Below are 16,058 nucleotides of genomic sequence, written 5' to 3'. Positions count from 1 at the left end.
ATTATTTTTTAAATTTGATATTATTATTATTGCTAAAATTAAAAAAAATTATTATTAATGTTCTATTAATTATTTTAAAATTAACGATATGATAAAACTATATTATTTTTATTTTATTTAATAAAAACAACTGTCCTTCAATAAAATTTTATAATAATTATTATCAAATGAATATTTATGTTTTTTATTTTTATTTTATGTTTAAATATCAATATTATTATCGTGATTATTGACTTATTGATTTTATTTTTTAATTATTAATTTTTTATTGTTTTGTGTAGACTTAATTTAGTTAAATTAAATAAGATAATTTTTTTAAAAATAAATAAGAATTGAGAGTGAGAATGACTATTCCTTGAATATATGAATAGTCATTCTCATTGGAATGTAAATTATCATTCTAATACGCATTATGTATGCCTATCGAGTTGGGGTGGTTTAACATAACTTAGGGGTGAATTGTTTGCATAGTTTGTTACCAAAATTATGATATTTTGCATGTGAATGAATATAATTAAATTCATGTAAATGGCTGATAATAGGATTGCAATATTCATGAGTTTTTTCGACCAACAAAGCCTTGAAACATGATCAAATAAGTGAATGGTGCTGAAAATTTTCACTCCATTGTGTCTTCGTAATGATCGAGTCGAATATTTGTTGTTTTATGAAAACTTATTGGTGACAGCTTCAATGTTTAAAAACATACGACAATTTAGCTTTTCTTTTTTTTAAAAAAAAAAAACAAAAAGCATATAGCACTTTAAGTATAACGATCATGAGATATCTCGATCTTGAGCTTCCTCTGAGACATACTTCCATAAACAGGTTTTCTTTGTGCTCTTCTCTTTTACGGGCTTTCTCATGTGTCGTTACTCATAGAGTATCTCATATTTGAAAAGTGGTTTCTTTTGTCTATCTCAACACTCTAACTCAGGACAACACTGCTTAAGTATCTAGATTTCTAGAGTATTGCTATCAATGAACTCATATATAGATAAACGACTTATGCTTTATCAAGTTTTTTTAAATATCAAAACTAATATTATTAAAGATCATAAAATGGGTACATAATTATATAATGACAAATTAATTTTTGGGCATATGTGAGCTTGAATTGAAGTCAATAATTATCGAGAGTCATAAATAAAGTGTTGTCACTCACTCACTTGTGTCCCTGTACATCGCGTTCACAATGATTATGATTATTTAAATATCACATATAACTTTGAAATTTTAAAACCAAATCTATTTTTGAGAATAAGAAATTACATATCCGATAATTTATAGGTACCGCTTGGTTCGTAGTACGAGACAAATAGTACGGAGATAAATAATATTTTTTAATAATGAATCATGTAAAAATGATAGTTAATATAATGTTTGATTTGATTGATTATTTTGATTAAATCTGAGATAATGTTATATTACTATTTTGTCTTTTGAAAATATTAATAAAATATTTATAATATTATTTATTAAAGGTAGAATATATTTTTTGTGAGACGGTCTCACGAATTTTTATCTGTGAGACGGGTCAACCCTACCGATATTCACAATAAAAAGTAATACTCTTATCTTAAAAAGTAATACTTTTTCATGGATGATCCAAATAAGAGACATGTCTCACAAAATACGACCCGTGAAACCGTCTCGCACAAGTTTTTGACTTAAAAGTAATATTATAATTTCAATTCAATGATTTGATTGATGTGAGATAAATGATTGATAATTTGATTGATGTAAGATAAATGATTGGTAGATGGATAAATAATATGATGCATCAAATATGATTTTAAATTAGATAAAAATATGGATAAATAATATAGTGAACCAAACGATATAAGTTCTTGGATCCCATCTTATAAGATTTAGCATATGGAGCATAATTTATTAAATAAACCAATAATTAATCTTCGTTTTATTACAATAATAAGATGATTAAATATACATGTCCCGATATTGATCCACCATCCAATTTCACAATCACGATCAAATGGACATGGTTGGGTCAGTTAATTAATTAAATTTATGTAATTAATCAACATAAAAAGCTCTACGAGACATTTAAGTTAAACCTATTGTTAGGGTCCATAATTACTTCAAATGTATATTAATTATTCATATTTATTCTTACATGTACAATTCACAATTTTTTCTACATACTTAGTATCAGTGTTTTCAAAATTAGATTGATCGATCGGTTCGACCAAAAACTGGTCACAGATTCAGCTCATACATCATCTAAAAACCGTTTGACCAGTTAGATAAGTCAGGACCGATCAAGAATCGGTCGAATCGATATTGAACATATTTTTTAATTTTTTTTTTAAAAAAATTATTTTTATTAAATCCTAATTTTGATATTTGGTTATATATAATTTTTGAAATTTGTAAGTACTTTGAATATAAAGTAGTTCTCTTGTGAGACGGTCTCACGAATTTTTATCTGTGAGACGGGTCAAACCTACCAATATTCACAATGAAAATTAATACTATTAGCATAAAAAATAATATTTTTCTTGGACTACCCAAATAAGATATCTGTGGGGATTCGGACGCTAATCATGTTCTTAATCATCATTAGGACAATTTAATCAATTATAATAAACGGGGTCTATTTTTTTTTTTAAATTGCGGAACGTAATGGAATACATGCAAATATACATATCAGTATATTAAAAGTACAAGTCTGGTACTATATACAATCATTCGAGCTAAGGTTTAATAACTACATATCAAGTATTCCAAACCCTATCTCAGATCAAAGTCTGTAGTCTCCACTCTAATCACGATCTCTCTTCATCTTCTCGACCCTGAACATGTCCCACCTGTTGTCATGCATACATACAAACACGACAACAGTCGGATAACTCCGGTGAGAAATAAATCCCAGTATAAATCAACGAAACATGCAGTTATATCAACAATGTAAAAGCATGAAAACATGTAACAAATATCAGTAACATGTAACAAAATCAGAAACATAATCAATATAAAATTGCCAATCAGACTCGTGACTCCACGTTTTAGACTAGACTCAATCCTAGTCTAGGGATCCCGATTTCCAGACGTTGGCATTCAATATCGATCACCAGTAATAGAAAAAACTCCAATTCTATCCACATCGATATGGTATCGATCACCAGTAATAGAAGAAACTCCAATTCTATCCACATCGATATAACCAAACATCCAGTGTCTTGACCTAACCGTCACAGACTTTGGCGTTTTCACCAATTTCCTATCTTGTGACATCGTGCAATGTGCCCGTGGCGATCACACCACTATCAGGCGCTTCTGTCACAAGATCACTCGTCTAATACTCGTCTAATACATGCTTCCTATAAATCAATAGAACAAGCATATCAAATCAAATCAATAAACACAATCATAATAATAAGTATGTGATTTAGGGAAACTCAAGTATATCCTACTTGAGTCGATCTCCCAATACCACATTGACTTATACCTTTCGTCTGTAGTCTTGGCCTGAAGCAATATCAGTTCTGAACTCAAAACTGTCTCTGTAAATCTGAAACGACATATCGAGAATCATAATATCAATATTCCATTCTTAATTCAACACTGAATCTGTTTAATCTGGATTTAAGTCAAATCAACGGCATAACGGCACAATCTCAGTATCCCCGTCAATACCAAATCAACAGACATCAATTACAAATCATAATTCATATCCGATACAACCTGTAATTCATTCATAATCCAAATCTGTCCGATTTCAAATCAATATAATCAGAAAATCATAACAATTCCATAATCAGTCTGTTTTTCAATTTGACTTCGATTCTACGATGTTTAACATATCCAGAACACCATATATGAATCATATCAAATTCCTACAATATCATATTTTCAAATGATACCAAAACTCAATAAAACTTACGTCCAGTTGTAGCCTGCGTCGATAGGAATACAATACCGAAGTCGGATTCAAAATCTAACGGACGGATTTACCAAAACCAAACTTTTGGAATCAAGTTTGAAGCTTTTCTCGGGAGTTCTTCTTTCTTCCTCTGAAATTCTCAAGGAATGAATTGTATATATATATATATATATATATATATATATATATATATATATACATCAACGTTGCATGATACACCACATGTCGATTTTCCCTTTTGCATGCCTCGCGCATATGCGCATCTTAGCCTCGCGCATATGCGCGAGACCTACTGTTGTAACATGTGACTTCCTCGGCAGCTCGCGCATATGCGCGCCCTCCTGTCGCGCATATGCGCGAGGTCCTCTGGAAATCTCCTTTGGCTTCTCGGATGACTCGCGCATATGCGCGCACCACTTCCGCGCATATGCGCGAGGTTCTCTGGACGTCATCAATTCCCTTGCACAGGCTCGCGCAAATGCGCGCCCTCACTTCGCGCAAATGCGCGAGACCCTCTGCCCCTTTCGCGCATGTTCGCACGTCTTGTCGCGCATGTGCGCGAATGGTACTGTCCTCGCACATACATTATCACACGTTATTTCAAATCGTGTCTCGGTTGGCCCTTTCATAAAGACATTAAATTATAATTCAATAATCGTTAATTAACAGCAATTAACTTTCGGGCATCACAATATCTGTATCACAAAATACGACCCGTAAGATTGGCTCACACAAGTTTTTGCCTTGAATATATATATATATATATATATATATATATTTAGTTTTAAAACTTTAATAAATTTTTATTTTTTTGTCTATTTATATACATATTTTATGTTTTAAAATATATTGAATAATATTATATATATATATATTTATTTAGTTGTAAAACTTTAATAAATTTATATTTTTTGTCTATTTATATACATATTTTAGGTTTTAAAATATAAAATATATTATTCAATATATTATATTATTATTTATATATAAAGTCTGTATTTTAATCCGATCGTCTAATTAAATTGGTCCGATCGATTAGATTGTTTTTCTAAAATATATCAATTTGATCATCGATTCAATTACGAAAACATGACCTAGTTTATCGGAAAACATTGAAAACATCTCGGGGACGATGGACGAGAACATGTCATCAACCTAACGACACACAATTGGTCGTGTCATTAATTTTTACATTTATTGAGTTTTCATGTTATCCAGTTAAGCTCGCCCAACTTGCAAATTGACCAATATATATATATATATATATATATATATATATACACACACACATACACACATAATATTAAATTATAATTTTCAGCTAAGCTTTCATTGAATTTATACACATTAATGTTTCTCTCTAAAATTTATCACAAAAAATATGGTATCCTGATGTCACACATTTACGACAAGTAAAAAAACCAAAAATTACGATTCATTTCACTGACGAGATAAATTTTAACAAATATTGTTCCAGGAAAAAAAAATATTTTTTGATATTGACCGATTTAATCTATATTTAAAATAAAAATAATATTTTTGATATAAAAAATAATATTTTTTATAAAGATATAAATTTGTTTCATGAAATTGTGACGTGATGTATCATCTATGTAATCCTTTAATTTGCTTTATTTAATATTTACCAAATCTATTTTTTTCATCTCTTGCGTGGGCCCTCCTCGGCATGAAATTTTGCATTTCCACCTGCACAATGCAACCATCTCAAACGTTCTCTCCCCTACGACAATTTCCGGGCGGTCTCTCCTTTTTCCAAATTCGTTTTCATTTCCATGTCCTCTCCAAATCCTTATTTCTTAACCACGCTGACGCAGCCTACGCTCCTCCCATTTGTTCCGTTGAAAGGAATATTGTCCCTTCAAAGATCTTCTTTTTGATTTTGTTTTTTGACCCTCCCTCACTATTAGCTGACTATACAGGGACCCTTTTCGAATCGAAGTGGGAGTGTGTAAAAAAGTGAGGATCTTGTTTCTTCAGAGGTGGGATTTTGGGAATTTTTCTGATGGCGGGAAATCAAAGTAAATGGAATGCGTTTATGCCCTTTTTAACTGTCTTGTGGAGCTTTCTGTTGGCATCAATATTTGTTTCTGCTGAGAGAAGCTTAAAGCGAGAATCTTTGCCGTATAATGGAACTGGGATTTCAGTTCGTGATTCAGATTCAGGTCTGTTGACTGCTCTTGCAAATTTCCTATGGCAATCAGATTCACCAGGTTACCAGCATGTTTGGCCGGTGAGTCAAGATCACAGATTCCAGTTTAGTGTTGAGGCATCACAATTAAATGCAGTTTTTTATTTTTTGATTTCAAATTTTATTTTGATCTTAACTTTATGTATGCTGACTTTGAAGATTCGATATTTTACAAGTATTTATGGCTATTGCGAGGAGAAGTTGGTTTTTGTCGACGCAGCAATTTAAAGACTCGTTAACTTACTATATATTTGTAATTGGATCACCAGCATAAATTTTTTGTCAGTCTGCTGTGGATAAGCTTTATCAACATGTAAAGTAATACGTATCCATCATGAATTTATCGTAATTGCATAAATTATGGGAACTGTGCATTGATGTTTGGTCACCCCAGAGGAGGATCTAGAAGGGAAGTGAGGCTACCAAGTAAAATTTTATTTCTAATTCTTGATATATGAGTTTTGCGCCTCAAAATATATGAAATTGGCCACCTCTACCTATTTCTTCACCTCCCTTTTTTCTGGCGTTCTATGACACCTAGTAGACCCTGTTGATGGTACCAGAGTATAGCTTTTTCCCTAGTTCGACAAATGTACAGATTTGGAATTGTACTTGGTTTGTGAAAATCCGTGAATGGAATCATATTATGATGCGTTTTGAATTTATTATCGGATTGTGATCCACAGGATTTGGAATTCAATTGGCAAATTGTTGTTGGTTCCATTATTGGATTCTTTGGAGCTGCCTTCGGGAGCGTTGGTGGTGTTGGTGGTGGGGGCATATATGTTCCTATGCTTAGTCTTATTATTGGATTTGATCCAAAATCATCAACTGCTATTTCAAAATGTGAGTCAGAAACATATTTGACAGCCCTGCAATCTTTGTGCATGTTCTTGATTTGTTTTTAAGTAACAATGTTAAAACCTTTCGATTTTACGTACGGATCATGTTATTTAATTGATTTAAATGCGAGAAGCAAAGTATTAGATCCCTATGCAATCCGGTAAGAAATTATATCTTCAGCTTAAGAAGATCGTTTCAAAATAAGTTAAATCTTCAGTTCAAATTCCAAGATTGGTGACAATAATCTTGTGGTCTTGTTGAGTGTGTGTTTGACAAGTATATTATTATATGTATGAAAATGATGAATGTGTTTTCTTGTACAACAGGTATGATCATGGGTGCTTCCGTATCAACTGTTTATTACAATCTTAAACTTAGGCATCCTACCATTGACATGCCCATCATTGATTATGATTTAGCTGTTCTTATCCAACCAATGCTCATGCTGGGAATAAGTATTGGAGTTACTTTCAATGTGTTATTTGCGGATTGGATGGTCACCATTCTTCTAATCATTCTCTTCATAAGTAATAATTTGGTTTATTAATTTTTACATATTACAATCCTTTTTCTGTTTCCTTACTTTATCTGCCGATTTCAGCCACATCGACTAGGGCTTTTCTTAAAGGCGTTGAAACATGGAAGAAAGAAACTATCTTGAAGAAGGTGACTGTAAACATGATTTACTGTGCCCATGATTTGTTATTTTTGCGTGTCAAAAATTATATGCTCCAACTAGTATGAAAGTTCGAATAATTAATAGTCCTTTGTTTCTTGTTGCAGGAAGATGCAAAGCGATTAGAATCAAATGGTGGGTTGATTGATTCCATGTCCTTTTCCTTTTTGTCTTTTTTCAATTCACTTAATTATTAAAGCATTTATGTTTCTATATTGTTAGGCAATGGTAAAGATGAAGCAGAATATAAGCTTCTTCCTGGTCGCCCTGTTACAGATAAGGATGCCAAAAATTCATCAGAAATCAATGTGAGAAGTTTCTCCAAGTATCAAATAATCGAAAAAACCAAAGTCCCGTAGTTATATATCTTGATGTTTCAGGTTGGCATTCTTGAGAATGTTTTCTGGAAGGAGTTTGGGCTTCTTGTGTTTGTTTGGATTGCATTTCTTGTACTTCAATTGGTTAAGGTTTGGAATTTGTTTTACCCTTTTACTACCATTTTGATTTTGGAAAATTTATAGTTTCTTTGAACTTGTGCAACCAAGTTAACTTAGGTCTTGAATTGCTGCTACAGAATTATACATCTACTTGTTCAGCAATATACTGGGTGGTGAACTTGATGCAGGTTTGTTAGCGTGATTACCAAATTAACAGGCAATGTAAAGAAATTTCTGTATTTTGTTCCTTACAAATCATCTCCTTGAGATTCCTTTTCAGATCCCTGTGTCGTTTGGCGTATCTGGTTATGAAGCTCTCAGCCTACATAAGGGATGGCGAAAAATTGAATCCAAGGGGGACTCGGGTACCAATTTTACAGTGCTCCAACTGACTACTTATGGCTTCTTTGGTGTCCTGGCTGGTGTTGTAGGTGGTCTACTAGGTCTTGGAGGTGGATTTATCATGGGTCCACTATTTTTGGAGTTGGGTATTGCTCCACAGGTTCGTTCCAATTCTTGATAGCATACTTGTATTCGACCTGTATACCTAATTTCCTCTTTATCCACCATGTGTACTAGGAGAAGTGTCTGCAATGTTTTTGCATGGCAAGCGTGACTGATAATTTGCAAAGCATTACAGCCTGGAGGAAGTCGTCGTAATTTTGAATTTCAGGATTCATGTGATGAAATTTAAAAAAATTGATCCTATTTGACTAATAGTTTGATAATCAATCACGCTGTTACTCCATTTGTTAAAATGCAAACAATCCATACTATGTAAACAGAGAGCTATTTCAAATCATGTATATGCGAGTGAATATGTTTTGTTTTGTCATTTAATTTTTTGTAGAAGTAGAGAAAAACAACTCATGGCAATTGCTTCTTGCTAATTCTTGGGAATTATGATTCGAGGCTCTAATGTATATTGTCATTCCCATTTAGGTTTCAAGTGCCACAGCTACTTTTGCCATGATGTTCTCCTCATCAATGTCGGTGGTTGAATATTACCTCTTAAATCGTTTTCCGGTTCCTTATGGTAAGTGAATATCAACACTAAATCCATTCTTTTCATATTGTTAAGTGAATATCAACACTAAATGCATTCTTTTCATATTGTTGGTAAAAAATATTGGAACTTTTCTTTTTAAATGTTTTGGTGTTCACCATGGCAGCTCTGTACTTTGTTGCGGTTGCAACTGTTGCTGCATTTGTCGGGCAACATGTCGTTAGAAGAATGATCATTATATTGGGAAGGGCATCCATTATCATCTTCATTCTAGCTTTCACGATCTTTGTGAGCGCCATCTCTCTAGGTGAGTACGTTTTGCATAGAGAATATATTTACCTCTTGTAGCATATTAAAAATCCATCTCAAAGGTCATTTAGTTTTAGACACCTTTGGTTAGCTGTAGTACTTATGTAACCAAACTGACTTTTGATGGCCTCATACAAATATCCAACTATGATAAGATTTTAGGCATGCCAGATATTTTCTTGATTGATGAGCTTTCTCTCCGGGTTAAAACAGGTGGTGTTGGCATTTCGAACATGATTCGAAAGATTCAGCACGACGAATACATGGGCTTTGAGAACCTCTGCAAGTATGACGCGTGAGATAAAAGATCTCAGCTCTGAATTCTTACTCCTTACCGCGCAAGAAGGGACTTGAATCTTGTTCAAATACTCTGCTGAAACGGGCTAGAGGCGGAATTTCATTTAATTTTTTTTTTTCCCAGATTCAGTGTAACATTGAAACTGTCTGAGGACAATTTTTGTCTCTCGTGTAAATCTTACCTATTTGATCTCGAGGAGTACGTGTTCCTAAGAACAACTCTTGTTAGCTATATGTAAAATCATCAGTGTCTTAAGATAAGCTCCCCGATTAACGCAATATTACTAAGATGTTTCATATTTATCCCTCTTGTGGAGGATACGCTGCATATCAGACCAGACGTCATGGTTTCAGGTGCTCACATAAGCACCGGACATGTCGGTCAAATTCATCAAGTTGCATTCCATCAACTTGTTCTTGCTGCCATCTAAAAAGTATTTAAGGTCAATTATGGGGGCATTTAAGATTGCAAGTTGAAAGGACTATGATCAATGGGAGGTGTAAATTTATTTAATAGATATCTGTATTTTCAAATTTATCTTCTAATCATTATTAATATGCTAAGTAGGTCTCTTGTGAGACGGTGTGAGACGTGTCAATCATACTTATATTCACAATAAAAAATAATACTCTTAGCATAAAAAGTAATATTTTTTCATGGATGATCTAAATAAGAGATCCGTCTCACAAAATACGATCCGTGAGACTGTCTCAGGTAAGTTTTTGCTTAATATAATTGATATGCAACGGACACTGACATTGCCACTTTCTCTCTGTACAATTTTTAGTATTATTTATTTATTTTTATTTTTTTAAATATCGATCCCTAGCCATTCTCTTTTCCAATAAAGTATTTTTTATTAAATGGATTTTATATTTATAGTTGAACTCAATAAATATCCACATGCTGCATTATTGAATCTGAAGGACCGCCTTACGCAGTAGGTCCTGTACAGCTATCCTCGAAGTGGATGATTAACCGTATTTGTGGAGGCCCTCGAACTACTTGCTTGAAAATTTGCGGAAAATTAAAAATTTTCTTTTTAAAAGAACTTAAATGGCCTCATTCATAAAATCACTGGTGAATCAAGTTCAATATTTCAAAATATTGCAGCGGAAGAAAATCAAAGTTTTTGCCAACAACAACGATTTAAAAATATCCAACAACTGATAAAAATTGTTTGCGAAGAAAATAACAACTGCTGCTCTGAGGTCCTCGGGTGCCACTACTGCCGACCCAAGCTGGCTCACTGGTCCCCGCCCTCGGCCCTGGCCTCATCAGTACCTACAACAATCAAGTCTAGTGAGCCTAAAGACTCAGCATGCATAAATCGCAGGTAACGAGTAAAAATCTGAATTTAAAATATGCATGTGATAAAATATCCTGTCCTGAGGCATACTGAAAATAATCTGTACTGAGCAATTATAATACGTGCATAACTGAACTGGAAATCACTGTAAAAATATTTGCTCCTTGGAGCCTGCACTGAAATATCTGGTAAAATTTTCTGTTGAGATTATGTTTTACGCCTGTGGCCACTGCACTAAGCTGAACTGATCGGTAACTGGCTACCGGGGAGGCTGAAACTGATCTGAGCTGGCCGGTCACTGGCGACCGGGTGGTACCATACTGAACTGATCGGTCACTGGCGACCGTATAAAATAACACTCCCACATAGTGAATGAACCACAAGCCATATCGCATAAATCTCAAAAATAATCATTTTCTATTTAATGCACGTAAAATAATTAACTGGCATAATGAAAATTCCTGTAATTTTACCAACTGGATTGGATTGGATCGTTCCCAGGCTCGCTGCAACCTAACTGTGCCATGAAAAATATGCAATAGCTTAAACATGACCAACTATGCAATTTACGTTCAAAAGATGCGACTATGACGCCTAATGACTTCGCATTTAATCATGACTCCGAGCCAACCTGAACCGACACTGAACCGACGTATAGTCATGATTAAAATACGCTGAAAAATCAAAAATAATGTTCCTAAAATGATAGGGTCGAAATCTAGGTGAAATGGAGGCCAAAACACGAAACGCTCTTTCGAGAGTCAATTTGGCACATTGCACCGTAAATTCTCGTACGACCTCAAAAATGATCCAAATGACGAACGGTCGAAAACATGACCTTCCCAACTCAATGAGGCACTGTCCAGTCCAAGGCCATGGGCTAAAAGCCAACCAAGAACTCAAACGACGCTTCTGAACAGCAGCATACTTGCTGTCAAAAAAAAAATACAGCAGCTGCGCACTACAAGACTTGCATTGGTTTCGAGACTATCGGCCATTAGGGGCGTGAACCACCGACCAGAGACTCTTACCAACATCCCAAGGAATGATTTGAACCATGGCTAAGGGCCCTAGGCCAGCCACAATCCGCATCACCCCAAATCTTAACCGAAGGGTCCAACCGAGAGCAACGTGCATGCGTGTGTAGTGTTTATGCTATGATCGATGTCTTGCGTCGTTCCAGTGGCCATTTGATTGACCATGGCACGATCTAGACATCTAGGAGCATGATATGAACCGTGGCTAAGGGCCATAGGCCAACCAAGATCCATACCAAGCAACAAAAGGGACGAACCAAAAGCTGAACAAATGAAGAAGCCGAAGGGGTATAGGGGCTGTTTTGGCGTTTTGATTAAAAACCGATGAACCATGGACCAAGCCACAAAAAGGGCGACTTAGTCACGTCTTAGACATGCTAGGGAAGTGATCCAACCATGGCTAAAGGCCCTTGGGGCAGCCAAGATCAGATCCACAACCCTTGACACAAAACTGAAATTTCGAATCACATTTCTGCACTTATGGGGAACTTGCTGTCATTCTGAATTTCCAGCAAGCATGGGGCTGGTTTGAATGGACCAACATGGTCCTAATGCATCCTAATACATGTATACAAGCCGCCTTGGGAGCCTGGAGTCGATCCAATACCTGAAACCACCAAAACTCAGAAAAACGTGAAGCTTGCCATGAAGAGCCGAAAATTCTGCATGTGTTTTCCCAAAATATTTTGACATGTATCTCGGTTTTTGCTTGCTAAAACATGATCATGTACTGAAAAATAAATGATAATATGACTTGATTGAGGTTTAAAAGAAATCTAGACATGCCTGGTTTCGTTTTGAAAGAAAACGAACGAAACAACGACGACTCGGCACGGAGGAGGTGGAGCGCTTCTTGTCTACCTTTCTTGAACTCGATTTCTCTCCCTTATTTTCCTACTGGATTCCCACGGTTCTCAGCTTAAAATTTCACTCAGATTTCGAAAGAAAAGAGAGGGGGAAAAATGGTTAGGAAGGTGAGGAGAAAGGGTGCAAGATATAAGGAATGAATCAAGACTAAGTCCACCCTCCTTTTGAATTTGAATTGTTGTTTGATATCAAGTCTTCTTGGGGATAAGGTGGCCGAATATTGGCTTGATTCTAGTCTAGGATATGTCCATTTATTTAATTAAATTGTGCTCCCAAAAATCCTAGAATTATCCTACTAATTACATGCAAAGAATTGGTCAAAGTTGGTGAGTTGGAAAATGAATCTTCTAGCACTAAGGGTGGCCGAAAAATGCATGATAAAATAAAGGGAAATGTTGATTATCTAGTCAACTAATAATCCTTGAAAGCCTTACTAATCCTTTAAATAATTTAGTGAGCTAACCCCTTAATTTAATAACTTAAATGAGTTCATTTCTTAATCACCTCAAATAATTAAATTAAATCTTCAAACCTTCCTTTCTAACTTAAATGAACTTAGTCACTAGCTAAATTAACTTCTGGAAATATTTCTCAAATCTTAAATTCTATCTCAAAACTCCAACTCCGGTCCGGCCTCACTGAAAATACTGAAATGCTAAAAATCAAACTGCTGAACTGAAATAATAAATAATTAACTTCAAATAAATGCATTTAAAATAATTATGCAATGAAGTCAATTAAATTTAAAAATCTAGAATTATGCATGGCTTATACGTCTACTGATTTACGGGTTCTACAATCCTTCCCCCCTTAAAATAAATTTCGTCCTCGAAATTAGAACTCACCGAATAACTCAGGGTATCGACTTCTCATCTCCGGCTCAGACTCCCACGTAGCTTCCTCCTCTGAATGGTTGAGCCATTTGACTTTGACTCGCTTAACCAACTTGTTCCGAAGTTTCTTCTCCTGTCTGTCTAGGATCTGCACGGGTCTCTCCTCATAAGATAAGTTCGGAGTAAGCTGCAACGGCTCGAAATTCAGCACATGCGAAGGATTTGCCATATACTTCCTCAGCATGGAGACGTGAAAGACATTGTGTACTCCGGCCAGATTTGGCGGAAGAGCCACACGATACGCTAGCGTCCCAACTCTGTCGAGGATCTCAAACGGTCCAATGAATCTCGGACTGAGCTTCCTTTCTTGCCAAATCTCATGACACCCTTCATAGGTGCCACTTTCACGAAGACATGATCGCCCACTGCAAACTCTAATTCTCTCCTCCGCTGATCGGCATAACTCTTCTGTCGGCTCTGAGCAGTCCTCATCCTATCACGGATCTTGACTACTACATCTGCTGCCTGCTGAACAATCTCTGGACCCAACTCTGCTCTCTCTCCTACTTCATCCCAATGAACAGGAGATCTACACTTGCGACCATACAGCGCTTCATACGGAGCCATACCTATGGACGACTGGAAACTGTTGTTATAGGTGAACTCTACCAATGGTAAGTTCGACTCCCAACTCCCAGAGAAATCAATGACGCAAGCACGGAGAAGATCCTCTAAGATCTGAATAACTCGCTCCGACTGTCCATCTGTCTGCGGATGGAAAGCTGTGCTAAACAGCAACTTCGTACCCAAAGTCGAATGCAAACTCTTCCAAAACGAGGAAGTGAATCTGGGATCTCTGTCGGATACGATAGAAACTGGAATACCGTGGAGTCGGACTATCTCTCGGATATACAGCTCTGCATACTGAACCATGGTGAAAGTCGTCTTAATAGGCAAGAAGTGCGCTGATTTGGTAAGACGATCTACAATCACCCAAATAGCATTCGATCCTCTGGCTGACCTCGGCAATCCGGTCACAAAGTCCATGGTAATGTTCTCCCACTTCCACTCGGGAATAGGAAGAGGCTTGAGCAAACCTGCTGGTCTCTGATGCTCGGCCTTCACTAACTGGCAAGTCAGGCACTCGGATACAAAACGCCTGATGTCCTTCTTCATCCCTGGCCACCAATACCATAGCTGCAGATCTTTGTACATCTTCGTACTCCCAGGGTGAATAGAGTACGGGGACGTATGGCCTCTGATAAGATGTCTGCTCGGATAGAATCACTGCTAGGAACCCATATCCTATCTCGGTATCTCACAATACCGTCGCTGACTGAATACAAAACACTGCCCTTAGCTTCATCTCTCTTCTTCCACTGTGCCAACTGCTCATCTGCTGCCTGACCGCTGCGAATACGGTCAATAAGAGAGGACTGGATAGTCAAGGTAGATAAACGAGGAACTCTACCTCGAGGGTAAGTCTCAAGATCAAACCTCTGCATCTCGATTTGAAGAGGTTTCTGCATCGTCAAATGAGTCATCACCTGCGACTTTCCTGCTCAAAGCATCTGCAACTACATTAGCTTTACCCGGGTGGTAGCTAATGTCACAATCGTAGTCTTTCACAAGCTCCAACCAACGCCTCTGACGCATGTTCAGCTCCTTCTGCGTAAAGAAATACTTGAGGCTCTTATGGTCGGTAAAGATCTGACACTTCTCTCCATACAGATAGTGCCTCCAAATCTTCAAAGCAAAAACTACGGCCGCTAACTCCAGATCATGGGTGGGGTAGTTCTTCTCGTGGATTTTCAGCTGTCGAGAAGCATACGCTATCACTCTCCCATGCTGCATCAAACTGCACCTAAACCAAGCTTCGAAGCATCGGTATAAAGGACAAACTCACCAGATCCTGACGGTACAGCCAAAACGGGTGCTGAGATAAGAGCTTGCTTCAAAGTATCGAAACTCTTCTGACACTCCTCGCTCCACACAAACTTCACATTTTTCTTTGTCAGTGCTGTGAGTGGAACGGCAATAGAGGAAAATCCTTGGATGAATTTCCTGTAATATCCTGCTAGCCCAAGAAACTGCGGATCTCTGATGTATTCTGAGGCACAACCCAATCTCTGACTGCTGCAACTTTCGCCGGGTCTACCTCAATACCACTGCTAGAAACAATGTGGCCCAAGAACGCCACCTTCTCTAACCAGGAATTCGCACTTACTGAACTTTGCGAATAGTTTATGTTTCTGCAATGTCTGCCAACACTGCGGTCAGATGCCTGCTGTGCTCCTCCCGACTCTTGGAGTAGACGAGAATGTCAT

General features: G+C 36.4%; 1 protein-coding gene across 1 annotated transcript; it reads left to right on the top strand.

The window, feature by feature from the left end:
- The first annotated feature begins 5,619 nt into the window (after positions 1-5,619).
- Positions 5,620-9,877, top strand: LOC142543737 (sulfite exporter TauE/SafE family protein 3-like). The gene is made up of 13 exons (XM_075651148.1): positions 5,620-5,765; positions 5,848-6,158; positions 6,803-6,962; positions 7,286-7,486; positions 7,561-7,625; positions 7,743-7,770; positions 7,858-7,943; positions 8,016-8,102; positions 8,210-8,260; positions 8,353-8,574; positions 9,015-9,108; positions 9,245-9,385; positions 9,601-9,877. Exons 2-13 carry the CDS (start codon positions 5,931-5,933, stop codon positions 9,684-9,686), a joined length of 1,449 nt encoding a protein of 482 aa, XP_075507263.1. The 5' UTR covers positions 5,620-5,765; positions 5,848-5,930; the 3' UTR covers positions 9,687-9,877.
- The last annotated feature ends 6,181 nt before the right edge of the window (positions 9,878-16,058 follow it).

Source organism: Primulina tabacum, chromosome 4 (genome assembly GCF_025594145.1).
Source record: "Primulina tabacum isolate GXHZ01 chromosome 4, ASM2559414v2, whole genome shotgun sequence".
In the NCBI taxonomy this organism is placed as follows: Eukaryota; Viridiplantae; Streptophyta; class Magnoliopsida; order Lamiales; family Gesneriaceae; genus Primulina; species Primulina tabacum.
This window is presented reverse-complemented; position numbering and strand designations above follow the sequence as displayed.